Source organism: Leptosomus discolor, chromosome 5 (genome assembly GCF_034619465.1).
Source record: "Leptosomus discolor isolate bLepDis1 chromosome 5, bLepDis1.hap2, whole genome shotgun sequence".
In the NCBI taxonomy this organism is placed as follows: Eukaryota; Metazoa; Chordata; class Aves; order Leptosomiformes; family Leptosomidae; genus Leptosomus; species Leptosomus discolor.
Genome location: NC_141395.1, coordinates 66,597,977 through 66,625,419, shown reverse-complemented (window position 1 = coordinate 66,625,419; position 27,443 = coordinate 66,597,977). Strand labels below are relative to the sequence as shown.

At 40.6% G+C, this 27,443-nt stretch overlaps 1 protein-coding gene across 1 annotated transcript; it reads left to right on the top strand.

The window, feature by feature from the left end:
- The first annotated feature begins 240 nt into the window (after nucleotides 1-240).
- Nucleotides 241-25,935, top strand: RAD21 (RAD21 cohesin complex component). The gene is made up of 14 exons (XM_086465511.1): nucleotides 241-283; nucleotides 7,312-7,485; nucleotides 9,491-9,620; nucleotides 11,802-11,901; nucleotides 12,880-12,986; nucleotides 13,895-14,098; nucleotides 14,687-14,812; nucleotides 15,005-15,127; nucleotides 16,368-16,591; nucleotides 16,911-17,076; nucleotides 17,444-17,595; nucleotides 19,084-19,233; nucleotides 21,306-21,389; nucleotides 23,997-25,935. Exons 2-14 carry the CDS (start codon nucleotides 7,342-7,344, stop codon nucleotides 24,186-24,188), a joined length of 1,902 nt encoding a protein of 633 aa, XP_086321637.1. The 5' UTR covers nucleotides 241-283; nucleotides 7,312-7,341; the 3' UTR covers nucleotides 24,189-25,935.
- Nucleotides 25,936-27,443: the final 1,508 nt, after the last annotated feature.

The window sequence follows — 27,443 nt, the reverse complement described above, 5'->3', positions numbered from 1 at the left end:
GGACGGACGCATGCGCACATGGCCTGTTCCCACTGGGCGCCCACGCAGCGTGGCGGGGTGGCGCGCAGGCGCGGTGGGCGGCGGCGCGGCCCGGGGGGGAGGAGGGGGCATTTTAACAGTAAACATCCTGCCGATTTGAACGGCTGGTTTGGGCGGCAGGAAGGGCCGCGGCCGCCATCTTGTTTGTTTGAGTGAGCGGCTTGGCTCGGGGAGGAGGAGCGGAGCGGTTACCGAGCCCGGCCTCGCCAGCCGCCGCACCAGCCTCCCCCCGCACCGGACCTGGGTAAGGCGCGGCTCCGGCCGCGCTCGCTCCCGCCGGCCGCCCCGGCTCGCTCCCGCCGGCGCGCGGGGCATGGCGGGGGCCGGCCGCAGCCTGGCTCTCGGGGCGCTGCCGGCCTACTCGGGCTGAGCTGCCGGCCCCCTGCGGCTGGGCACGGCCGCGCCGGCTCTTCGGCCGAGCCCTCCCGGCGGGGGCGGGCGAGTGGCAGCGGGAGGGTAGGGCCCGCCTGGCAGCGCGGTGTGCGGCGCTTCCCGGGAAGGGCAGGGCGGTGAGGCCGCCCCGGGACCCTGTGCTGGGGCTGGTTGCTGAGGTCCTGGGGCGTGGGGCCGGGTGGTTGGGGCGCAGCGGGGCCCCGTCTGCGGCGTGGCGGCGGCACGGGCAGAGCCCCGGGGGGAGCGCGGCGTGCGGCCAGGGAGGAGGCAGCGGGGGGATGTGCGCTCCGCCGTGGAGACGGTCTGTAAGCAGTGACCTCCCCGCTGCCACCGGAGAGCCGGTTCGCGGGGGAGCCGGGGGAGCAATATCGTGGGGTCCGATGGCCGGAATGATGTAACAGATCCCCGGCTGCGGGGCTGCTGCAGTCTGGGGATGGGCAGAGGAGCGAAGTTTCATCTGCTCGTCTTTTATTTTCTAATGTAATTTAACTTCTCACTTGGATAAAGCGGACTATTGAATGTTCTCGCAGACCTCACTAGTAACATATGAACTGTCTTCTGGGCACAGTGGCTGTTGATCTGCAATTAAAAGGCCCCTTTAAAGTCTTCTTTTCAAGAATTGAGATCTTACTCTAACAGCTTCTGTGGACACTATGATATACATCTTGCTATAGTTTTTAAGATTTGTCTCTGATCCTGAATGAAAGGCTGCTAATAAATGTAAAACAAGGTGTTGTCTTTTTGTCAATAACAAAGGAAGTTTGGGGTCACTGTGGCGTGGCACTGTTTCAGTGAAAAAAGGCTTTTTATTAAAGTTAGACACAGGGAAGAAAATACTGTGAATTTGGAGAAGTTGTCATTTAGGAACGTGTACAGTAAGCATATGCTTTTGTTAATATCTCCCTCAGTAGAACTCATTACATCAAAAATGGGGAAAGACCAAAGCTTTAGTAGAGCCAGGCTTGCATTTTATTTTGTGACGGTTCGTTTGTAAATATTTGACTTTCTGTGAAACTTGGAAACACAAAGCCCATTGATCGAAAGTTTTAACTAGACAGGAAGTAAGTGTGGTGGTGGGAATAAAAGGAGGAGCAAAAAGTTAGTGAGACCTACAATAAACTGAATTACCACTCAATCAAATTAGTCTTGTCTTGCCATCAGGATTGCTGATGTCATGGGATTTCCCACAGAAATTAGAATAGTTGCCTCGGTTAATTGATGAGTTTAACTTTTTTGAGGCAGAATGTTAGAAAATTAGTTTTTTAAGTTTGGGTTCTTTGGATGAACAGTGCAGAGGAATAACTGCTGCAAAAGTCGGAATAACATAAGGAATTCTATTCTCTTACTCAGCTTATGTATACTTAAGGAGTGTGTTAATACATGATTTCTGCAAGTGTATTGGTTTGACTTGGAATTGCGCAAAACAGGTTGAGATGATCTAGATGGGGCCTAAAATTAAAAAGATTCTTTTTCATTGGATGAGTGGATATATTGAATCTCGGGACAAGGGCAGGTTTATGCGTGAATGCGGAGTTGGGGAGGGGAACATAGGGTTCAGTAATCTCTGTACAATAATGTCGAGTGATCTACCTTTTGAATTAGTAACTTCAGTGGGGCACTGGTTCTAGCAATTTGGTAGATGAACAGTATATTGTAACTGTAAAACAGTGAGTGCAGTTCCTGCAAAGGAGTGGTGTGTTTTTAGCAATTAGAGACCTGGTAGCGCAACCTCAGCCATAGGATTTCAGAAAAAATGTTGATGGAAAAACCAAGACCTGGAGACAAATGGAAAATGCTGTATGCATTTATCAAAAGTGTGTCAAGCTGGACTAGTTCGATTTCATCTTTTCAATAATTGTTTTTGTGGACATAAGAAATTGAGGTGACATGTCACTGAACTTCAGTAAAGTTGCAGGTGCCGCAAAGCAGTGTCTTAAAATTCAGAAAACCATGGATTAACCAGAGAATTATGAAGGTGCTTGAAGGAAGGAGATGAAATAAGGGAGTGCTGAAAAGAGGCATTGAGCTGTAAGGAGATGTTAGTGGAGTTTGTGAAGACTGGTCCTGTGATGAATTTTTTTTTTTTTCAGTGGCTGACCAACCAAATGTTCAGTGTGCTAATGAAACCTACTAGTGAGACAGCGTTAGTGAGTCCCACACCAGGGAAGTTTTGGACGTGTAAGAAGGCCTGTATAGTGAAGGATTAGGAGTTAAATTTTAAGAACTAAAGTACAGTTGCGGGGTCAGGGTAATCCTTCTGGACTTCTGAAGTCTGGCAGGGCCAGCTTGGACTGCTGCAGGTGCACAGGGTGAGCTCACTCTTCCCCAGATCATCCAGGGCTGACTTGGCTTAGCAAACGGACAGGGACAGCATAGAAAGGAAATATTTGTGTAGGGGAGAACCAGCTGAGAAGAGAGATTGAAGGATAGCGTAAAAACAAATGAATTTAAAAATCAGCCAGTCGTTTTAACTGTAGTATGAAAGTTGTCTGCTGATCAGTGGATGAATGTGGTTCTGGAGCAGCCTTACAAGAGGAACGAAAGTAGGTGACATAAAACAAACTAAAGACTGAACTTAACCTATGAGCTGACCTAGCAGAGTAACAGGCAAGTGGATTTAATGGGCTAGAGTGAACTGCGGGCAAAATAAAATATGGTGATTATTGTAACTGTTGTCTGCAGTATTATTGTCAACTGTTAGTTCATTAAACTTCTTTCTGAACGTCTTGAAGGTTGGAACTGAAGCTACATGAGAATGCTTTTCAGAGTTTAGCTAGTTAGCCATTCTAATATGCAGAAGGATTTTAAGACTTAATATTTGTGAATTGATGGTTAAGATGAGGTTCATATATAGCATCTATCCTATTCTCTTGTTGCTTCTTCAGGAGGCTCAATTACCAGATACTCAGATAAGAGAATGAAACAGACAGATTCTGGATCAAACCCTGTGTACTATCTGTATTGTGTTAGTTTTGCTTTATGTGTTCAGTTACTTTGTGTATAGAATTATAACCTTTTTTTTTACACTTCTATAGAAAGAAAAAAATACTAAAATAAGATTATGCAATTGTTGAGGACCAATTTAAGCAGAGGAACCTGAAGACAATTGTGCAATATTGAAGTAAATTTAAGTTAATTAAAATAAAATTTAAAGGTTTTTTTAAAAGCACAATTTGGCAAGATCAGGATTTGATCCCACCTGGTCTTGTGTGAGTGCGTATTATTTTTCCTCAGAGCAGTGCAAGCAAGATGGAAAAATAAGTAAGTTTTTTGAACAAGTTTTAAGGTCCTGGTTCATATCCAGTCAATTTAAAAAAATTAACATTTATAATTTACCTTACAAACTTTTTAAGAGCCATCAGCTACCCTTTTTCGTTTGAGGATTCTTACCAGTTGCTCTTGCAGCCAACAGCATATGTTTTATGTGTCTGCCTGAGCACTCTGCCACTGCAGGAAACTCTTAGTTCCTTTAACATTCATCCCAGTCTCAAATTATGCCAGAAAATCTATTTATTCTCCTTTTATGCCACTGCATCAGCATACTGCCCTATGAATTAAAGATCAGACAAAAAGCCTGGTATAAGGAAAAGGAATATCTGAAAAGAAAGAAAAAAATCTGGAAGAGAAAGTGAGAGCAACCACTGTGGCCTGCTTCAAGGAATTGTGCTGACGCTGTAAACAAGAGCAGCTGAACAGCAGCTGAACGGCTGCGGGTCAGAACTGTAAAGGTGGGATTTGTACAGTTGCTGTAACCCAGGTGTTACCATACAGAGCAGAGCATCTGCTGGAATTTGGAAGTGACAAAGACTAACAGTTCAGATTAAAATACACTTCAAAGCTGTCTGATTGTCACTGTTTCTCTTCATGTATTTTGCTGTGGCATCATTAATGGATGAAGAGAAACAGACAACCTCTGTCAGAAGCTATTTATTTTTTGTTCTTATTCACTCCAACGTTTAAGTACCCTGCACATATAGTATAATTGTTTCATTAGTCTTACAAGCAAGTTTTAGGTTTGATATATAACCCCAGTACTGAGTGGTCGTCAAACCTAGGAAACACCACCAATGCAGGTGTCCACTTATGTTTCTGTGCCTTCCCTTGCTGCAGTGGTTTTCAGTCTCTATTCTTTGATTTAATTGCGAACGAAGCAGATGTTTTGAAACCCATTCACATATGTTAAGCCCCCTTATGTGGAGTACTTTGACTTGAATTGCCTGTTCTTTAAAAGACAGAAAGAAGTTAATGATGTGCTTTTTTTATTAAAAAACCCCAAACTTGTGAAATCGTTAGCCTTGGTGTGATCCTGACACCTCAGGTGTTTGGGGAACCTTGCTTCCTCTTAGATATCTTAGATAGTTGTTCGTCTCACACTTGCACTACCCTTGCTGTCTGGGATTTAAAGTGGTAACTTGCTTCTGAGTTGTCCAAATGGTTTCACATTTAACAGGAAATCTTCAGTATATTTTCAGGGTTGCAGTTAACTTGTATGTTTGAAGTTCTGTGAAGCCTGTGCTATGTATCTTAATGATAGTAAAACGTTGGTGAATAATTGCGCCAAAGTCTATGAATCAAAGTACATTCTTTCACAACTGTTGTTGGAAGTTTTTAGTGGAGTAATACAAGTGGTTTTGTTAACTGTATGTTTGTGTTTTCCCCTGTTCCTCATTTCAGGGTAATTTACAGGCCTGCTGTTACCAGAGCAGTGCATGGTTGTGGTAGCAGCTCAAGATACCAAAATGCTGTGCATGCTAAGTTAGGTCTCTGCATATACAAAAATACCACGAGGCTTTTGAAAATGTACAAGGGATTGAAATGTCTGCTGGCCCTTGAGACAGTGTGCTGTCTTTCAGAAAACACTGTAGAAGGTGGGGAGGTGAAGCAGAATACCTTCCTTTAGGTAGCTTTTATTGATCAAGGAGACTTCCAAAATTGTTTTCTTATGCTTCCTAAAAAAGCTTGCTCGTGTCCATCTCTGTGCAGTGCTGTCCTTGGCCCCCACACAATCTCACAAATAAAAATGACATTTTAACTTTTTGTTAATCCGCAGCTTTGTTGTAACTCAAAGCTATCAACTTCACTCCTAAGAGCAGTTTTAATCCTTTCTATCTACTGTGTTAACTGGAGCTGAAACTGAACGTGGCCTTTATTTCCTTTAAATCCTCTCCACTGTGTCCATTCTTGGTTATGAACAGAATCAGTGACCAGTCTGTCATTAAGACAGATAAGCTTGATAATCGGTTCTGTTGTCCAAACAACTCTGTTCTCTGTTTAATGCAGCTGAAATTCAAAGCTTTCATCATCTTGCATGTTGAAGGATACCTGTGGGTGGGTACAAGTAGAGTATGTTACTACTACAAAGATAACTTTTCCTATCCTTTATATTACTTCAAATCCCATTTATTAAAACCAAACACATACACACACCCCCCTCCAAAAAAAAAAAAAAAAAAAGGCAAAAATAGTATTATTTGCCTTTACTTTCAGAGATCTACCCCTAGATCTACAGTTTTTCATTTGTTATCCGGATATCTAGTGGTCGGCTTTGCTTCCACTGAACCAGTAATGCCAGTGCTTCTCTTGCCCCTGTACTTATTTTTCTAGCAGTCACAATTGCGCTGTTTGGGTTGGGTTTTTTTTTTGTAAGCATACCCTGTAAATATCAGCAGCTCTACCCTAGCTGCTTTGAAACTTGTTTCTTTTACCTGCAAGTAAATTGGTATGGTTTAGGAGTTGGCTTCCTGGGAATCTGTCTCTGGCTGTCATGTTTACCAATGCTTTGTGTTTCCCTGTGTCCCCTGTTTGCTTGTAAGTTGTGCTGACATACGTTTGGGAAATACTGGGGGTTTTTATGGCTAGAAACTGATTCTCCTCACACTGCTGCCCAGATTAAACTGCCCTGCTTTCACTGTTAGGTTGCTGCGCTTCCTCTGGCAGTTTTTTCTGTAGGCATGGAGAATGTTAAAACTGAAATGCACTTGTTGCATCTGTCCGGTTTGTTACGGATATTGCTGGAGAAAAAACTGATTGTGGAGAATCTTCCACCTCTTTAAAGCAAACTTTTCCTCAGCTTGTAGTTGAATTGAATCGTATGCTTACCTCATGCATGAAATTGGCATGTTTACATCATAAGATGTGCTGTTCTGCTTCCTCATGGTTTAATATGTTGATGTCAGCTGTAAGAAGGTAGTTACTAGATAAGTAGATAAAAGGAAGTATGTTCTTTCTGGTGAAGGAGAAAGAAAAAAATGAAATCTTCAGGAAGTTTGGAACAATGCAGTCAGTTTTCTTACCATTTTTATTAGTGCTTAAATAAAAAATATGAAGCACTACAAAGAGGATTATGAAAGAGAGCAGTCTGTTCAGAAATGAAGACATAACTCTCCTTTATGTTTAAGAAGTCCAAAGAAGTTTAGGACTGTATTTTGTAATGCTGACTGTGTTACTGAAACAATGCAGAACATGTACTGGTAGAGTAGTAGCTACTGAAGTAAGAGTAGAAAGAAATGGCAGTCATAGAAAACTACTGTGGACTGAAAACTGAGACATGTTTGTTTGCATTATAGGAGTTCAGTATCATTACCATAAAGTTTAATATATTAAATTGTTTTTTTTCTTGCGGGATGGTAAACATTTTTAAATTATGTAAATGGCCGTTGCTCTTCCTGCTTTATATTTCCTCTGCAACAAATATATATGCTGTTACATGGCCACCACTTGTAAGTGTTGGCTCCCTAAATATTTTATACAAATAGTCTGACCTTAGTGATGGAAAAACAAACATGCGCTTTGCTTACTGCGGGTAAAGGGTGTGTTTGCAAGGATGTTCTTCATAAAAAAAATTTCTAGAAAAGAATAAGTTTGCCTTTCTCTTTACAGGTTTGCACTTTGTTTTAGATATCTGGGACCATGTTCTATGCCCACTTTGTCCTGAGCAAGCGTGGGCCGCTGGCCAAAATCTGGCTGGCGGCCCACTGGGATAAGAAGCTAACCAAAGCCCATGTGTTTGAATGTAATCTGGAGAGCAGCGTGGAGAGTATCATTTCACCAAAGGTATCTGTTTTACACTGGTGTAATATTATCTTGTAGTGAAAAGAAATTGTACAGGTGATAGTTACTATTTGGGTCACTGAAACAAATACAGTTCTTAATGTTGCTGTTTTAAAGGGTGGAGAGATCTGTTCAGATGTGGAATGCTCTCTTGGCTCTTTGGTTCTGATGGGTATTTTCTTGTCAATTTTCTAATGCAATTTAGTTACTGAATGTTTTGCTTTGTATAAATGGGGAACTTGTATCTTGATATGTACCTTGTATCATTCAGAAGCAAATATTTGGCAGAGGGGAAGGCCTGGGCTTTCTAAGAAGTAACTTTTAAAGGCCTTATGATGATAGTCTTTCAGTGCTCTTCTTACTGTGAGCTGTAGAAATAATACTTAAGATGTGATGCCCCCTCCGTGGCAGTGTTCAAGGCCGGGTTGGATGGGGCTTTGAGCAACTTGATCTGGTGGAAGGTGTCCCTGCCTGTGGCAGGGAGGCCGGAACTAGGTGATCTTTAAGGTCCCTTCTAACCCAAACCATTCTGTGATTCTCGTTTGTGATCGTGACCGAAGTTCAAAGCATATTTCTGCTTAGTTACAGCAAAAAGGTCTGAAGTATCTTGGTAGCTTGTGATGCTGCCGGTTACATGAGCATAGTTTTCCATATAATAATACTACTACACTGTACTCTAAAAGTCTTGCTTTTGAAGTTTTTAGTCTCTTGTTTTCTGGGGAGTGAATAGATAGCAACAAAACTGAAAGAACGTAGCACTTCTGAATGGTTGTTGTGAAACCAGAGGAAATTTTGAGGATGTTGGGGTTTTAAATGTTGTTGTTTTTTTTTTTCCCCTCTACTACTCATGAAAATGAAATTTTCCATTTAAGAACTAGTGGACTGACACGATTGTGACTTCTGTCACTTAACAGATGTCTGAATGTCTTATAAGAAAAGCAACTGTTTGGAAAAGAAATAAAACTTATCTTTTCTTTTGGTTGATACAAATATAACTATTTCTGTAATGCTACTCTGAATTTCGGAAGAACTGCTAAGTATAAGCAAAAAACGTATAATACAGTCAGAGATACTTACTATGCCAGAACAGTGATTTGCTTCAGTGTCAGCTCTGGAGGGATTTAGAAAGAAGATGATAATATTCGTGTCCTCGCTAGCAAGCTGCAGCATTCTTTTAGAAAAGGGAGAAATTGATAGGCACTCTTTCATATATTTAGCTTTGTGTGGCACTTTCATCAGCTGGAATATTAGAAAGATGTATGTAATAAAAATTTTGAGTTCTTAGAGTTTGAAGTTAAACCCTGTATGGCTCAATCTTTTTGGGAGACAATTATTCCATGTACCCTTCGACACAAGTCTCGTGTTCTTTCAGACCAAAGCACTTAAGAAGAGCCCTTCCCTGGATTTTTTTTTATCAGTTTTCTGTTCCCACAGCAGACACTTGATTACATAGTGAAGCAGTGAGGTTAAAGAGGAAAGGAACTTAAACTTGTTTTAAGGTGGCAGTGCTTGTTTGTGGACACCCCACTTCTTCCATTATTTCTCTCTGATTTTCTCCTTAACTGCAGGACAGAAGATTGAGAGGTACAAGTAAGAGTTTTTAACCAAATTTTACTTAACCAAATCGTAATTTATGGCTGTCCAGTTTTTTGTATTTTTCACTTTTTTCACAACTAAAGTAAGAAAGATGTCAGAAAAAGATGTGGTAAAATGGATTTTGTCTTGTCATTTTTTTAATTTATTTTTTTTACTAGACAGAGCAGTGTTTGGGAATTCCTGGAGTGAGCTGCTATTAGGTGTGCTGATAGTTGCCAGGTCATCCGTAAACAATATGTAGACTATTATCTTGAACTGTAGACTTGCTTTTGTTCTTTCTTCAGTTCTCTGATGTTTTTTATACTTGTTTTAGATATTTGATGTTATTGAAAAACTCATGCAAAGCTTCCTGAAATGTCATTAAAGGAAAAAAGGCTACTTCTAATTCACTGATTGTGCAATATATTTTTAGGTGAAGATGGCACTTCGAACCTCAGGACACCTCTTACTAGGCGTTGTTAGAATCTACCACAGGAAAGCAAAATATCTTCTTGCAGACTGTAATGAGGCTTTCATTAAGATTAAGATGGCTTTTCGTCCAGGTATCTGTCTTTGAGCACTCTCTGAAAAGTTAATGTTGTTATATGATGGTATTTATTAAGAAGGTGTACAATTCTGCCTTCCTGTCTCTGTAGAAAAATTTCGTAAAGTTATGCAGGATTATAGGAGAAGTTATTTTCTTTCTTGCAGCTTCAGGCTGGCTGTGTGACTGAGTTATATGCTGAAAAACATCTTTCCACTGAATTCTGAACAAAAACTTTTCCTATTAGTGCTCGTTCAGTAAAATCTCAATGATGATTTTGGCTGTTGTTGGTGTATAGTGTTAAATGGAAATACACTGCATGGTTTTTACCTTCTGTCACAAGTCTGAAAAAGGCCAGTTGAATGTACCGAGGAGAAGCACAGAAGGGAGGTTGTTTCCATCAAGGTTAAAGATTGCCTTGCCATGAGTTGCAAAAGAAATGTAAAGCAAGCTGGTCTTTTACCACTTTCACATTTTAGTTTATGGAAATAATGTGAACTGTAATGTCTGCAACAAAGATACTTTCACTTTTGTATGTGCAACACAAATTCCCCCTCTTGTTGCTTACTCTTAAGATTTTCTGTGAAGATGTGGAGCCATATTAATACCTGAAATGACTTTCCATCCAGCAGTTAATTACTTGGCTTACACACGGTTGATAGTTTCCTTTAATTCTGGCCTGGGAAGCTTTTTTCCAGCTGGAGTGTAGCTGTGGCAGTGATGCTGCTGGATATTCAAAGCTGCTGAATCATATTCTACCTTTTTAAGTTTGTGATTGTAATAGATTTAAAAGCTGAACTTAAGGAAGACTTTTTTTAAAAGGCAACTGTTGAAAGCCAGCACAACAGTAAATTTGAGAAAAGTTAAGGTGTATAATGCCTTTATCTTCATTTCTTGATCTTCACATTGTAGCTTTCAGTGGCAATTTGTTGACTGTTGTCAGTTTTTTGTTTACTATTGCATTTAACTTCTGTGGGTGGTGAGAACACATAAATTTGTCTAATTGCACAAGGCAATCCATTTTCCCCATTTTCCCACATCCGACAGGTCTCACATAGAAGCTGAAGCACCTTAGAACAAGATTTATGAAAGTGGTATGCTGACTTGAAACAAGTTGAAGCACTTTGTTCTCAGTTTATCAGCTTTGTGGCTTAGGCATTGTCTTGATCCTGTCTGCTCTGGGAATCATTTACATGTTTTATTTTAAGCAGCCAACAGGTAAAATATTGGATAGCCCTGAAAGGACGGACTAGGTTTCTTCATTCCCAGCCAAGTACCAAGATGAGTAAACTACAGACTTGTACTTGTTCCTGGTCTCTCTCGACAGTGGTTCTTTGATTATCCATTGCAGAGTGGAACACAGTGGACAGAGTGTTTCTGAAGTAGCTGTACCTCAGAATTGCCTGTGTTGTATGGGTCAGAAGGCAGAACGTAGAGCTCAGATCTTCTGCAAGTCAGAGCAGGAGTTGAACCTGCATTTCCCATGTGCCTTCAAGTGTCCTGACCTCTAAAGCCTTTGAATAAAAGAGAGGCACCAGCTGCTGGCACTGTTTTTATGTGATGCCTAACCTGATAGTCATGCTCTGAGGATGCCCACTGAATAGCAGATTAAGCGTCTCAGGAGGATAAGAAAAGGTATGGATGTGGTTTAGGTAATCCGGCTCTTAAATGCAGAAGCCTGAGAGTTTGTGTGACCCAAGTACAGTCAATACTGTGCTGGGACTTTCAGAGCTGATTGAACTGACCGAATGACCGGTAGCCAAGTAGTCATTCAGTGTTGCCGCTGTTCTACTCAAACCAGGCTGCCATGTTGCTGCTGCTTTACCCCAACCAAAATATAGGACTAACTCAGCTGGAGCATCATGATAAAAGGATTGTTTTTTAGCAGGTAACTGCATAGTGGTGCTACTCAACACGTCTTGACTGCACAGCTCTGCACTGGGCTGCATAAACATTATCGAGTGATTTGAGGCTTCCAGGGTTATACAGAGCAGTACAAGGGCTTGAGGGTATATATTTTGAATTTAGACTGAATCTCAATACTAACATTATCTAAGGTTTCTTCTTAGGTGTCTAGCATTGGTTTGATTCAGCAATTTAAAGACAAGAAGCTCTGCAGAGAGAACAATGCTGGAGGCACAGGGAAAAATGCTGTCCTTGTAAGGAATGGGAACTCATGTCTGAGTGTTCTTCTCTGCAGGGGTTGTCGATTTGCCTGAGGAAAACAGAGAGGCTGCTTACAATGCTATTACCTTACCTGAGGAATTTCATGATTTTGACCAACCACTTCCTGATCTAGAGTAAGCTTGGTTTGGTTTTTTCATTTCCATGCAAATGATGTTTGGTTTTAGTTGAGGAGAACCTGGTTTTAAACAGCAAACTTATTGCCCAATTAAAAAAAAAGTAGTCTGTAGTTAACTTGTGTTCTTAAGTCTTTTAATACACCAACAAGTATACAATCATCTTTGTATTGATTTTAAGTTCATAGTAGCATGTAATTTTAACTTAAATTAAAGCTGTCCTTGCAGAAGCTTTTGAAAAACTGAGATATGTATTATTTTCTTTTTTCTTCTATGCAAGGCACTCTACATCGCATGTTCTCAGGTTAGACAAGATTAGTTTTACGGCAATGTTCTTGTTCACCTTCTGTAGCGGCACTTTTAATTCTTAAAACTTTTAATGCTAATGTAAACATGATAACTTGTAAACATGATAACAAGTATACAACTTGAATAATTCTTGATCTTTAAAAAAGATTTTGGATTACTCATAATGGAATTTCTGGTTACTGTTTGCTTTACTCAGTGTTTTATTTGGTTTATATTCAAATTAGAGTATATACTGATTTGAAACTGCATTAAAAATTCCATATTGTTCTAAGAAATGTACCATAACACATCACAAAGTGTTAACTTGGTACTGTTATTAGATACACTTTTTGATATATTAATAGTTTTTGAAGTTGATGGGGTGGGAAGTTTTTTCTTACTTATTAATCTGGCCTTTAAAATTAGTGACCCCAACATAGCAAGGAGTAAGAGAGGTTGCTGATACATTTCCCAGAAGCTAACACAATTTGAATGATAGATTTTAACCATGAATGGTCTTCCTGCTTTGAGTAGCGTTTTCGATTCTGTATTCACCATCAGCTTTTTTTGTTAGTTGACTTAAGTGTATAGTGTACTCTTTAGGAACTAATATCACATTTATCTAAGCAGGTTTTATCTGTTTTTTGTTTTAAATTGAGGTTTTTAATAATTGCCTTCTGTTTGTTTAAGTGATATTGATGTGGCCCAGCAGTTCAGTTTGAACCAGAGTAGAGTGGAAGAAATTACAATGAGAGAAGAAGTAGGCAACATCAGTATCCTCCAGGATAATGACTTTGGTAAAAAATTGCATGTGTTATTATGTGTTACTAAGCTGGTTTTGGTAACTGTAAAGGTTTTGCAATTACTACGGAATTCCCACTAGGTACAAAACGAATCAGATCAAACATGCTGTCTTTCTGTACATCTTAATTTTTAGTTTGTACATGTCAGTTTTTCCAAAAAGCCTGTCCTCTACTATTCAGAAAGCTTTAGCTGCCTATATAAAGCTGAAGAATATTAAGTCAGGTTAATTATTGAAGTACTATGTCAGTTATAATTTTCAAATTCCAATTATAATTTTCAAAACATTGTGTGGATATAAAGTCAGCTGTTGCTTTAATCATATGCATGTTTTCGGTCAGAGACTGTTAGGAGATTTCCAAAGCTGAAGCGTTCAGTGGTGACTAGTTTACTTTTTTCAGTATCTTTTCAAGGACAGCATTCTAAGATATATGTCAAAGCCTGAAGACAGTTGTATTTGAATATCTAGTTTCCAGGGTACAATAATGTAATCCATAATTTAGTAATCTTTTTGAAAGTATAATCTAGGTATCGATGGTGGTGGTGTTTTGGTGTTGGTTTGCACTTTGTACCTGAAGCTCAGCCTTGAGGCATAAGGTACAACTTTTTTGAATTCCTTGGAATTCTTTGGTTTCAGTGCAGCTGAAATTTAGTAGGATCTTTTTAAAACCAATTCAAATAAATATAATAACTCCTTTGAAGAGATGGGTTATTTTTGTAATTGTTTGAACAGTATTTTCGCTATGCTATTGCTGGGCATAGTTCCTTACATATTGTCATTTGCTCTGCAGTTAAGATAAGTTGAAATGAAGTTTGGTCTTACATTTGGGCCTTTGCTGATTAGCTAGATCTCTTGCATCTTGGTTCTTTAGCATTTATGGCAGTGAGATTGTATTCTTGGCAGGTGACTTTGGGATGGATGATCGTGAGATGATGAGAGAAGGTAGTGCGTTTGAGGATGACATGCTTGTGAGCACCAGTGCTTCTAATCTCCTACTGGAACCTGAACAGAGCACCAGTCACCTCAATGAGAAATCTAATCACCTGGAATATGAAGACCAATACAAAGACGATAATTTTGGAGAAGGAAATGATGGTGGAATATTGGGTATGTTTGAGAAATTTGTTTTTCTTCTGTCCTACATTCTGCCTCAGTAATTAGTTCTGGGGGAACGGGGAGGAGGCTGTTTCCTTTGTTCCTCTCTAAGTTATGTCTCCAGCAGTGGAATTCTGGTTTAGTGCTACAGCAATATAGGTGATGCGTAGCTTGTTAAGAGTTGGCATATTTCAAGTGGAGTAAAATTAAATCATTTGGAGTTTTTCCATTCTATACATAATGTTCTTTAGAGAAAAATCAATATGTAACTCTTCTTGTTCTTTGATTCCTTCCAAGGGTTTAATTATTATGTTGAGAATGGAGTGCTTCTCTCTGAAGTACTAAGAAGCCTAGTAAGATGCAAATATGTGGCAAGTGTATTGTAATAAAGATTATCTGTAAGCTCAAATTTTGAGCTGAAATGCACCTTGAAAAAGCACTCCTAATGGCTTTTGTGTCAGCATTGAAAGTGTAGGTTTCTCTGACCTTTGCACTATCTTTGTCTGTGTTGTCATAAATTTGTGTGTACTTCTTTATAAATTGTATATACTTCCATGAATTTGTGGATGCAAAACCGATTCTCTTTTATGGTTGTTTCAGATGACAAACTTCTCAGTAATAATGATGGTGGTATTTTTGATGACCCACCTGCACTCTCAGAAAGTGGAGTAATGATGCCAGAGCAACCTCCCCATGATGATATGGATGATGATGATAATGTATCAAGTGAGTATGATCTAGGGCCAGATGTAGAATTACGTGTTTTCAACTAATTTAATTTGGATTCTAATTCTTTAAAAGCATGTTGAGCTCAAAAGTATGAAATGCGGTAAACCACTGTAAGGTGTGGAGAAGGGAAAGGGTAGCACAGTTTCTTAACGTTTTGACACGGTGCAAGATACTTGTTCTAATTGGCAGTGGGTGGACCAGACAGCCCAGACTCGGTAGATCCAGTTGAACCGTTGCCAACTATGACCGATCAGACAACGCTTGTTCCCAATGAAGAGGAAGCTTTTGCTCTGGAGCCTATTGACATAACTGGTGAGTAAGCTTTTTGGGCGTGTTTTACTTGGGTCGTCAGAGACCACCTTAGCTAATGGAGTGCAAATGAATGTCTAGCGCTGCTGCTGGCTTTACTTCTCAGTTGGAAAAGAAATCACAGACCAAGTGCTGAATTCCTTTTATTCTAACAGTAGCCTTCCGGTACTTCCCAGGTAGGTGGCTTACGGTGGTGATGGTCTTGGAGGATACTAGTCTGTAGTTCTGCAGTCAGCGTGTATAGCGACGTGATCCTGTAGCTTTTGGTAAACATGCTAGTCAAAGTACAGTGAGTTGGAATAAACTCATCACGTCTTTAATGCTAATACAGTATCTGTAGCGCAGCATGGTTCTCGATATGCTATGTTGGATGACCAGAAGGGACTCTTTACACTGAGAATAAGTGCTCTTCTAGTGATTCATAGCTTTAATGAATTGCTGAATTCAGGAGATGCATGTTTGTATTTGAAGTTCTACTAAATAGTGAAATTCCTTGTCTTTTTCTTTAATGCAAGACGCTTTCTTATTTTAAGTGGCTCATTATAAACAGATCCCTGCTTTATTTAAAAAAACTAAGATCTGGAAAAATTGTAGTTTGTCCTATATTTTCAGACTGAACTCCAGGCCCTGATTTACGGCTTGGCCAATTGAAAAGCCCTAGCGCTGCCCTCTGGTGGCGAGCTAGCAACAGAGGTCCTAGCTGATCGGCTGGGACCAGCAAAGACAGCGTTTGCCAGAGCTTCAGGGTCTGCTGCAGAGTGCCAGGCTGTAAGCAGTTTACAGTAAAGTCATTCTAGAGCAGGATGAGAGGTACAGGTAAGATAACCACCCACACTAACACTACCAAAGCTCAGACAGGGCTTAGGGGAAAAACTTGGTCTTGTATTTTGACTCTTTGGTCAGAGGGAACTTACAGCTCAGGGGTTTGCTCCTGAAGAACACTAGCCTGACAAGCAAGCCATGAGAGAGGGAAGCATGTGTAGTTGAGGACATTTGAGGCTTAGGTAGATTCAGTACAACTTCAGAGTATACACAAAAGAATTTGTAGGTTGTGGAGCAGCATTCGTAGTGTTTGACCTTTTCGTAGTGCTTGTAGCTTTTCATTTTTTCTCCTAAAGCTAACATTGTCTTAGATTCTTGAGACAGCTTTATATGTGGGCAAATAAGACCTAGAAGACTTGCAGGGTTCTTCTACAGTGTGGTATCTGAGCTAACTTTCATTACTTGCTAAAAATCTCAACAGTCAAGGAAACCAAAGCAAAGAGGAAGAGAAAGCTGATTGTGGACAGTGTGAAAGAACTGGATAGCAAGACTATTCGAGCCCAATTAAGTGACTACTCTGATATTGTTACTACTTTGGACTTGGCACCTCCTACCAAGAAACTGATGATGTGGAAAGAAACAGGCGGAGTTGAAAAGCTTTTCTCTCTGCCTGCACAGCCTTTGTGGAATAACAGGCTGCTGAAGGTAATGTTTTCGAGCAGATTCATTTCTAAATGGACTATATTGAGGGTTGTGCCTTACAGTAACCGTCTGCATATGAAGAGTGATATAGTGATAGCAGTATTCATCATTTAAAAAAAACCCAACTCATTAAAACAACTAAGATAACACCAATGCCTAAAATATTTACCAGTTGCAGAAACAAATGATTTTTTTAATGTTATTGCGGTTGAAGAGGAGCTTAAAAAATGAGGAAGGAAGATGGCCCATAATTACTTGGTCCAAAATAAAATTAAGGACACTGAGAACTACGATAGTGAATAATGTAACCTTTCCCCTGTAGCTCTTTACTCGCTGTCTTACACCCCTGGTACCAGAAGACCTAAGAAAGAGGAGGAAAGGTGGAGAAGCTGACAACCTTGATGAGTTCCTTAAGGACTTTGAAAACCCAGAGGTTCCTAGAGAGGAGCAGCAGCAACAACAGCAACAGCAGCAACGAGATGTCATTGGTCTGTGTCTTGTCAAAGATGCTCTGCTTTCCCTTGGAGCTTACTTGTATCTTTTGTTTGTGCTTTATGTTAAGTCACAAAAGATTATGAATGAAGCAAAGAGCTTTGTAATGGTTATTTAGCTTGATACACAGTCTATGACTTAAAATAGCTTTTTTTTCTTAGAAGACCCTTGGAGATTCAGTTTGATCCAGTGGATTAAATGGGTATTGGATGCATATCTGTACCAATTCTGTTTTAAGTCACTGCAAAAGCTGTGCAGGCTGTTAAGAGTGCTCAATTCTATCTTAATAGGAGATTGGATTTAATTTGTAATGTAATTTGACACTACCAAAGTATCTAAAACTCTGTTTGTTGTGAAATATAGATGAACCTATTCTGGAAGAACCAAGTCGTTTACAAGAATCGATGATGGAAGGCAGCAGAACCAACCTGGATGAATCCGTTATGCCACCCCCACCACCTCAGACAGGTGTAAAACGCAAACTGCAGCAAGTAGAACCAGAGCCAGTGTTACCTGTGAGTAGGAGTGAGTGAGTTTGGTTTTGAGCATGAGGAGTGGGTGGTGTCTTTGAGCAGGAAGTGACACATTTCTAAGGCACTGGCTTTCTGTGGTGGGGTGAGTAGTAACAGAATTTTTGTCCCTGGGTAGTCTTTATGGTGTTTTTAAGTGGAAGGCTCACTGAAACATTTAAAATGCAGGTAGGATAAAGAAACAGCAGTGTTTCCCCCAGTAGAAGTTGTCAAGCAGTAAATGTGTTGCTTACAAAGCTAAGTTCTTCTGGTTGGCAAGTATATATGAACAGCTTGGATGAAGAAAGGATTGTGCTAGCTGTACAAACTTCCTTTTTACGATAGTCCTGGTGTTCCAGAGTTAAAGGTTCAAAGAAAAACTTTGATCTTTAGGAAAGATTTCCTAGTCAGCTTGTGAGTAGACTTGGAAACTAGGTCGTATCTGCCCCTTCTCTAAAGGTTGTGATGTGAAGGGGTGAGGAAATGGGCAAAATGAAAGGCGTATTCTTTTGCTGAATGCTTACCTGGTGAGAACAGTCCTGGTTTATGCTGTCTTTCTCATATTTGTGCGTTTATTGCCCCACTTTTCACATCTTGGCTAACAGGTTGTTTGCTGTAGAGACTGTTAGATGTTACATGAGCTTATTAAAAAAGGGTGGCAGCTGCTGCTCCTCTTGGCCATGTCGTCGGGTGAAATTGGCATCAACTGTACTTTGTGCTGAAGTCAGTGCTATTAGTGTGTGTTGGGAATTGTTTGATCACACCAACCTGATCAGGCCTCTAGCCACGTACCTATAGCAGTACACGCTGTATGACTCTAAACCAGAAGTTATTTTCAGCTGGTTTAGGGTATGTGTACAGTTTCAGATGTCAAGGTAGCTTTCCTGGCAAACACTTAACTGTGTGTAGATTCAGGGGGAGAACAGTGTATATTAATTTTATTAAAACTAACTGCATAAATCCTGTTAAACTGCTTTTGTGGATTTTCCTCTTGATATAAATGTATCTTCTGAGAATGATGCTTGAGCATCAGTCACTCATATGTTTTTGGAAACTGCAAAGTACCGATGTTTTAATTCCTTCATGCTTGTATTGCAAAGAACAGCATTTTGATATTTTGAAGATGTCTTGTTCCGTTGAATTAAAGTGTGTTCGTGTAGCATTGCATCCCGTTATGTGGGATTTTAAAGTTGTATGAGCTGATCCAAGAAATGAGATCAGTAATTTGGGTGGTGGACTAAGTGAAGTTACTGGAAAGCTTTTTTCCTTATAGTGGTATCATAATTTCTGATTTGAGTAGAATCTGAAGGATTAAAAATGTATGTATGGACAGCAAAACAAATTGCTTTTCATATTCCGAAAATGAAAAACTTGACGGTTGGCTAAGGTTTACAGACTTGGACTTTGTGAAACTGGTTTGTAGCATCAGCATTCTACAGTGAAAGCACTGATAAAATGATGCTGTCTGTTTATCTGTATTGTGTACTCGTACAGCATCCACCGTCACAACAGCTGGAAATACCACCTGTAGAAATGCCTCCAGAGGAGCCCCAAAACATCTGCCAGCTAATACCAGAGCTAGAACTTCTGCCAGAAAAAGAGAAGGAGAAGGAAAAGGAGAAAGAGGAGGAGGAAGAGGAGGAGGTAAGATCCTATATAGAAAGGGGTTTTGTGTTCCCCAGCACTGTTTGACTTTAGATTCATTAAATGGCGTAAGAAATAAATCTTCAGTCCTTACTTGGAAATGTAGATTTTGAAATTATTCCATGACCACTTTATATTATTTGTATTATTCCATTTTATAAATTGCATACATGTTCTGCTTTGAGTTGGAGGGTTCCCCTGTTCTCACACATGGTTGGATTAAACCACTCCATGATGCCTTATACAAGAAGTTTTGAACTTAATTTTATGGTTCCATTTTTAAATAGTTCATACCACTTAAAAGTAGATTTTTGTAAGAAAACTGTTCATGTCCTAAAGTGTGATAACTGAAATTGCTTGTTATCTACAATATTTAATACTCTGTGGATATCATGAATCATATGGTGTGGGTTGGAAGGGACCTTGAAGACCATCTAGTTCCAACCCCCCTGCCACGGGCAGGGACACCTTCCACCAGACCAGGTTGCTCCAAGCCCCATCCAACCTGGCCTTGAACACTGCCAGGGAGGGGGCAGCCACAGCTTCTCTGGGCAACCTCTTCCAGTGCCTCACCATCCTCACAGTGAAGAATTTCTTCCCAATATCTAATCTCAGTCTCCCCTCTTTCAGGTTGAAACCATTACCCCTCATCCTATCACTACCCTCCCTGATCAAGAGTCCCTCCCCGTCTTTCCTGTAGGCCCCTTTAAGCACTGGGAGGCTGCTAGAAGGTCTCCCCAGAGCCTTCTCTTCTGCAGGCTGAATAGTCCCAGCTCTCTCAGCCTGTCCTCATAGGGGAGGTGCTCCAGCCTCCTGGTCATCTTCATGGCCTCCTCTGGACCTGCTCAAGCAGCTCCATGTCTTTTCTTGTGCTGAGGGCCCCAGAGCTGGACGCAGCACTGCAGGTGGGGTCTCACCAGAGCAGAGCAGAGGGGGAGAATCACCTCCCTCGACCTGCTGGCCACACTTATCTTGTTGCAGCCCAGGATGCGATGGGCTTTCTGGGCTGTGAGTGCACATTGCTGGCTCACATTGAGTTTTTCATCTCCCTTTCAAACTCCATTGATTCTTTTTATTTTGCACCCAAAATACATGATATTAAACCAGTTTTTTTAAAAAATGTTTTTATTGTTGGAAAAACAATGTACCTGGACATGTGACGTTTCTTTCTGTAACAAGTCATATGTATAAAGAAATGTGGATTACTTAAGTCAAGATGATTTCCCTAGCAATGCAAAAAGCCGTTAGAATAGAGCATGTACAGTTAGAAGGGACCTACAACGATCATCTAGTCCAGCTGCCTGACCACTTCGGGTTGTTGCTGGATCCAGAGAAATGTTACTTTGAAAGTAGTACAATAAAGAGGGAGAAATAAACGCTGATTTAATTTTGAGAAATAAAAAAATTTGCCAAGCAGTTTCTCTGCACCTTTTGAGGTTCTTGAGTTAAGACTGGAAACAAAGCAGATACTGCTTGCATGTGTTGCTTTTGTGGTGATTTTTTTTTAATTGCCGATTTGAAATAAAGTTCTTATTTTAAGAGCCACGTATAACACATGTTCCATAAGCAGGTACTGTTCTGTGTAGGTGAGTGCTTCATAGGACACAGGGAGCTGAGTCGTTACAGCCAGCCTTTGCAGCTTTTGGCAGTTTTCCTTCTCAATTGTCCTGTTTCCCCAGTGAAATGGGAGCAGGTGTGTGTTCAATAATGTTTCAGCATAAAAGCATTGTTGATAACATGCTCACTACTCTAGGAATCCTAGATTAGACCAAAGTGTCTCTTCTCATTCAGCTGTTATGGCTGAACTTCTTTGTTTTACTAATTGTCAGCGTAACGTTTTGAGGTATTATCATAGTGGCAGGCAACCTTCCTGCGGTACATCAGCTGATGTGTGTATCTTCCTCCATCCCACTTGTGCCTCCTGGATGGATCCTGTGGCTCAAGTTGTCTAAACCGTCTGGCTTGATGAAAAGAGAAAGCTGACTGATACTTAGACATACCTCCTTCATCTCATAACTCAGTGGAAGAAAAGTTCATTGTTTTGTAACTGTATGAATTTTGGCTGCGTGCAGGAAGAAGATGGCACAGGGGGTGATCAGGATCAAGAAGAAAGGAGATGGAACAAGAGGACTCAACAAATGCTTCATGGGCTTCAGGTACACCTGATAATTTGTTTTCTCTTAGAGCAGCTTTTGAGTGTGCCCACCGACACTTTTCACCTGAGTTAAAGGGTTAAGAAAGCTTTCTCTGCAGTAGATGTTACAGCCTTAAAGTATCAGTTCTGTCTTAGAGGAAAAAAATACTGTGATTGATCAAATCATAATATAGTTGTCACTTTTTTTTGCAAAGAACATTTGAAGTGAAATTTTTCACTTAAGTGTTTTTCAACCTTTATGGCAAGTAAGACTCCCAGAAACTCAAATTTTAAAATAATTTGGTTTGATTATGTTTTTAATGAAACCTTAGCACCTGTGACTTTGTCCTATGTGAGCCTAGGCAAACCCCGTCAAGGTCGAGGGATAAAACCGTTTTACAGGATGTTTTATTCCCGGCTAGTTGGAAAACTTCCATGCAGTGATAAAGTGGATCTAGTAACAACTGTGGGAATCTGACCTTGGCCGAGGTGCAGCATTACTTTTCAGCATGTGGCTTCAGTCTGCACAAACAGACAGTCTGTGTAGTATGGATTCTTGCTTGCTGGAACGAGAAGAGCTTTTTTCTGATGAGATAATTGAACACCCCTGGTACACGCTTGAACTGCGGTGCAGACTGCTGCCTGTTTGCATGTAGATGTCCATGTGTACTTCATGTGTTTGTGGGCTACCTTTGCCTTTCAGTCTAGTTTGTGGTTCCTACCCCTTTGTTCCCTTGAACATTTTGGCAACTCGTGAGATTCTGCTGTCGCTTAAGTGTTTCAGTTTCATCTCTGAGCTGTTATTTTTTTTTTCCCCAAAGTCATCCTCAGTTTTTTGTGAAAACTGATAAGCTCCATCTCTGTTGATCAAACCTTCTTGTGATTATTGTGTCTCTGAACTTCCAGTATAGTAGATTTGGAGTGGGAAGAGAATGCTGCTGAATTTTCAGTAAACCCAGATTTAGTATCATTTTGTATTCTGTTGAGTTTCTCAAAACTGATGTAATCAAGCAATAGCTTTACATTTCTGGAAAGTCTTACTAGAGTTTTAAGAATTACTTGTTTACATCTCTAAGCAATGAAACCTTAATTTTAAACTCCTAAATAGCCTTTATGACACTTAAATTTATAGTTCAGATTACATTGTAAACTAATGTGATTTAAGTCAGTTCTTTTGCACACCTGCAAGGATTCTGCTAGTTCAGGTAAGATTGTTTAAACTGGTCGTCGGCTCAGCCCCACACAGCTGCTTGCTCACTAACCCCTGGTGGGATGAAGGAGAGAACCAGAAAAGTGAAAGCTTAGAAAAGGTGTGGGTTGAGATAAAGACGGTTTAATAGGCAAAGCAAAAGCTGCAGGCGCGGACAGAGCAGAACAAGGAATTCATTCCCTGCTCCCAGCAGCAGGCAGGCGCTCAGCCGTGCCCGGGAGAGCCGGGCTGCGCAGGGTGTAACGGGTACCGGGGAAGACAAACGCCATCGCCCTGAATGCGCGCACCCCCCCTTCTTCTTTCCCCCAGTTTTACATGCTGAGCATGACCGCATATGGTATGGGATATCCTTTCAGTCAGTGGGGTCAGCTGTCCCAGCTGTGTCCCCTCCCAGCTTCTGGTGCACCCCCAGCCTCCTTGCTCCAAAACAAAACATTTGCTCCCATCTGAAACATAGCGCCGTGTGAGGAAAAGTAACTCTGTCCCAGCCCGAACCAGTACAACTGTTGCTTAAAAGTAATTTTTATAAAGTATACAGCTGTTTAGTCAGTGATGTTGTGTAATGTTTTCCTCTCTGAATGTTTCATCACAATTTCTGAAAGAGCTTCAGAATTCTCTTTGGACCATTTCTAGCTTTTTATTCCAATTCTTTCTTCCGTGTGCCCTGAAGAGCATCACACTGGATGGCTGAAACGCTAAGTCTGTAATGAGATTCGAAGTTAAGATCTGTTTAATATAAAGTAATTTGGTTTGGCCAGCCTAATATCTTTTCATCTAGTAGATACTCCAGAGCAGACGGTTCTGTTTTAAATTGAAGACGTCAGTTGTTGTTCTAGCCAGCAAACAGATGTATTTTCCTGAATTTTTTTATATTCTGGCCAAGACTGAAAAAAAGTAAGTGACTCTGGGTACTTAGTTTCAGACAAACGGAGGAGTTTTAGAAATAAAGAGGCTTTCACCTTGGGAAAATTACCGCTCTTTTAAAGAACCGTAGCTCTTGAAATTTTGTTTTAAACAATAGATCATGAGTCTTTCGGGAGTTATTCTTATTGGATTTTATTTTGAGAATAGGTTTTTATTTATTCCTATCTAAAAATATTTGTCCTGTAGTCGAAAAAAGACTGGCTAGCTATTGGTGCAGAAAGAAAATCTTGTGCTATACTACAGTGTTTCTGGAACAAGTTCAACAGTCGAGGTTGATTTTTCACACATTTCGTGGAAGCCTAAGTGGTTTCACTCAGATAAGATACATACAGAAGTTTTCATGTAGGTGTTGTGATGTCCCCACCAACGTCAAGTCCTTCCCAGCCCCTCGCAGTGTCCTGCGGGTGACAACAGACAGAATCTCGCTGACGGACATTCTTGTTTGTACATAGTTCTCTATTTAATTTGTGGTGTCTGTTTGTTTGTGTTTTTCAGAGAGCTCTTGCTAAGACCGGAGCAGAATCTATCAGCTTGCTTGAGCTGTGCAGAAATACAAATAGAAAACAAGCAGCTGCAAAATTCTACAGTTTCCTGGTACTTAAAAAACAGCAAGCTATAGAGCTGACACAGGAGGAGCCTTACAGTGACATCATTGCAACGCCTGGTCCCAGATTTCATATTATTTGAATGGTTAGGTACAGCAGAGCTAGTGTTCGTTTCACTAGTGCATACGTGTATTGCCCCATCTGTAGGGCCCACAAGACCATTGCAGAAAGTTTAGATTTTATTGTCTGTATAAAGTCTTTGGTTTTCTTTTGGGGTTATTTTGGTTTTTTGTATTTTAAATTTACCACTTCAATTTTTAGTGAAACTGCTGGGGTGGGTGGCTTGAGTTCCAGCTGCAAAAACCAGACAGCTCAAGGACCCAGATGAAGATTGTTTTAACAACTCGGAGCAGATGTGTGCAATATTGGTGCATGTAATGTTGAGTATCAATGAAAATGTCTTACGATAATTTGACTAGGTGATTCAATAGTGGTATTTTTAACCTACACGAGTAAACCTGAATGGCCAGCCTATTGTCTGATTAAAAACTTTGCCAAACTTGTCTAAAATGTTCGGTCTGCTTCTCATAGTAGTGGGGGTTTTTCCCCTTCTCTAGATCTTTGTGCATACCATAGAATCATAGAATCATTCAGGTTGGAAAAGACCTTTGAGATCGAGTCCATCAACCCTGCTCTACCAAGTACACCCCTGAACCCTCTCTCCAAGCACCACCTCTAACGACCGCGGGTCTCTTAAAGCTGCCAGTATGAAAGGCAGTGCCTGCTACGTCAGCTTGCTTTGTCACTGCGTTTTTGCAGTCAGATTTTTGTAGCCCTTGATGCAAAGGGGAAACGGGTGTCTGTGGAAAGCACTTCCTCTACGTGATTCTGTTGCATACATGAAAGGACGGAACATGTGTTAAGCATTTTAGACGAAACATTCCTTTTCACTTACCACCTCATTATGGTCCACTACTGATAATGGCTAATTACTGTTAATAAGCGTCAAATAAGACCTCTAGTCATTTCATTTAAACCTTTAAGATATCAAAATGCGTTAGGCTTGTTAGAGCTGTATATAAACTCCAGACTTTTTAAAACAGACTTATAGATTGTAAATTATCTGATTTTTATTAAGCAGGCATATGAAGATAAGATTAAGAGAAGTTGAACAGATTGCCTTTGTAAAGATGCTAAATTCAGATACCACCTGTACTGGAAGGGCAATAAACTTGAATATACAGTACAAACGGGCACAGTTCCACTTAATTCTGTAGTGTATTAATGGCTCTTTGGATATATTTATGGTTTTAGTATCAATTTTTCCAATAATGCACACTCCCATGTTCAGAACATTTTACCAGTTTTGCAAAATAAGTCCCATTTGATTTTTACTTATAAAGAATGAAGCTTTACTGTTAGACCGGGTAGCACCAGAAATTATGTGAATATGTTGATTATGGAAACCTGTCTTAACTTTTTTTAGGGCAAAATTATTCACACTGAAGGTTCTGGTTTTAATGTTGGCACTTTTGTGAAAGAATTTTGGGACTCTGAAATTTCAGCGTATACTCAACTGTAAAATTATGTGAATGTTTAAAAAAATCTGAGGCTACATGATGACCATGTTTTAATAATCTTTGAAAAAGTTAATTGTATAAAGTTACTGCAGCTTTATTTTCAACATGATGTGCCTGTAAAACCATGGTTTTCCCCTTTGTAAAAAGAGACATTGTAGATAACTTGAATGTTTAATTATAGAAAAGGTCATTAGTTTCTTGTTACACATTTTTAGTCTGTTTTTGTTGCTTTTCAAGGTTAATATTCTTGAAAATAGTTGATGCTGTTATGTATAACTTTTCTAATAAAAGTTGTGTTATAAGCTGTTATGTGTGAGCTGTGTGTCATGTCTGAGCACCTTTCACTTGTGGAGGAGGGACCTAGCGTTTACAGGCTGCTTGTTCTGGTATTGGAGTGGAAGTGTAAGGATTTAGCTCTTTGAGGGATTTAAAGCTTGAAAATGTAAATAGATTTCTTGCCATTAGGCAGGAAGAGTTATTTTACTGGCCGTACTGTGGTTTTGCTCAGGCGTTCTATGTGAGGAATGTCTGTGCGGAAAATCGGGGGAGACTGTCTACAAAACGTGATTCCCCTCCGTGCCAGTCCCCTCCAAAAGCCGGAACATCCCCTGCTTGAGTCCCTTCAGCTCTGCTCTTCGCTTGCCTCTAGAATCGCCTCTGCATGCGGGTGTGTCAGCGCTGCTGACCTTCCCTGCCCCCGGTGGGCCCAGGCGCTGGGATCCCAGCCTCCAGCAGCCGCGCACCTCCCGCGGACCTTGTACGGAGCCCGGGTGTCGTGAAGCCTGTTCGGCGGCGGCGGCGCGCTCTGGAGGCTGAAGAACCAGCCTGGCTCCAGTAAAGCTGCCTTCACCCGCTCTCCCCGCAGCAGGGGCTGTACGTACTGCTCCCGAGCTGCCCGGGGAAGGGGTCGGGCTGGTCCTGATTGTGCTGCAGGCTGAGCTTGCCTGAGTGTGGGCGCGTGCGTGCAACTGGTCTGCACTGGAAAACAAGGATTGGACTCTTCATTCCTTTGGTTAAAGCTCTGTAAGGGAGAGAACTATGGGAACTCGGGTACTCAGACTGGCATGAAACGTGGTTTCTCTGCCTTTTTCTTCTCTTATATCAATAATAGAGGACTTTTACCACTTTTGCTCTGTTATCAGTACGCCACTGTGATCAGCACTCATGACAAGCTGATTTTGAACAAATGTATACTCCTGGTGACACTAAATGCAGTCTGAGGCAATGAATACAAGCTCTGCTTTATAACCTACGGGATTTGTGACTAGTTTTGAACATGGCCTGCAAGCAGTACCGACAGACTTACGTTTCTTGTAGGGCAGGCTTCGCAGTAGTATCCTGGTCAGCTGTTGAGCAAGGTCTAAGGAATGGTGATGGCTGAAGCATTTGCTCTATATTTCTCCTATATACAAGAAGTGTATTTCCTCACTCCGATACTGCGCAGACAGATGATGAGATGCAGAAAGGCTATCTCTTTTACAGCATTTATTCTGTTTTCCCTATGACTGCTCTTCCTTACAAAGATAAGGGAGTACTTTTAAAAAAAGGAAACAAAAAGATACAGCATCTGCATTTCATTATAGTTCCTTTTCAAATAAATGTCTGAAAGGTTTTAAAGGACTTTACCATAAGCATTCAGTTAGTTTTTACTAGATAAGAAGCCATTTTCCTAGCAGTTCAGCGAGTAACACCATCCACTTTTCAGAAACCAATCTTCTCGTGAAGGGTTTAGATTTGATTGATAACGTTACTGTAAAATGTATTCCTTGCTGCTTTACCATGCAGGCTGGAATGTCTCTAGTGTGCTTGGCTGTAGA

What these genes read in the sequence shown, in the direction of transcription:
- RAD21 (XM_086465511.1), top strand. Translation starts at nt 7,342, where the DNA reads ATGTTCTATGCCCACTTTGTCCTGAGCAAGCGTGGGCCGCTGGCCAAA. An exon ending in AGAGTATCATTTCACCAAAG is followed by an intron (nt 7,486 to 9,490) that starts GTATCTGTTTTA and finishes ATATATTTTTAG; the next exon opens with GTGAAGATGGCACTTCGAAC. An exon ending in TGATGATGATAATGTATCAA is followed by an intron (nt 14,813 to 15,004) that starts GTGAGTATGATC and finishes TCTAATTGGCAG; the next exon opens with TGGGTGGACCAGACAGCCCA.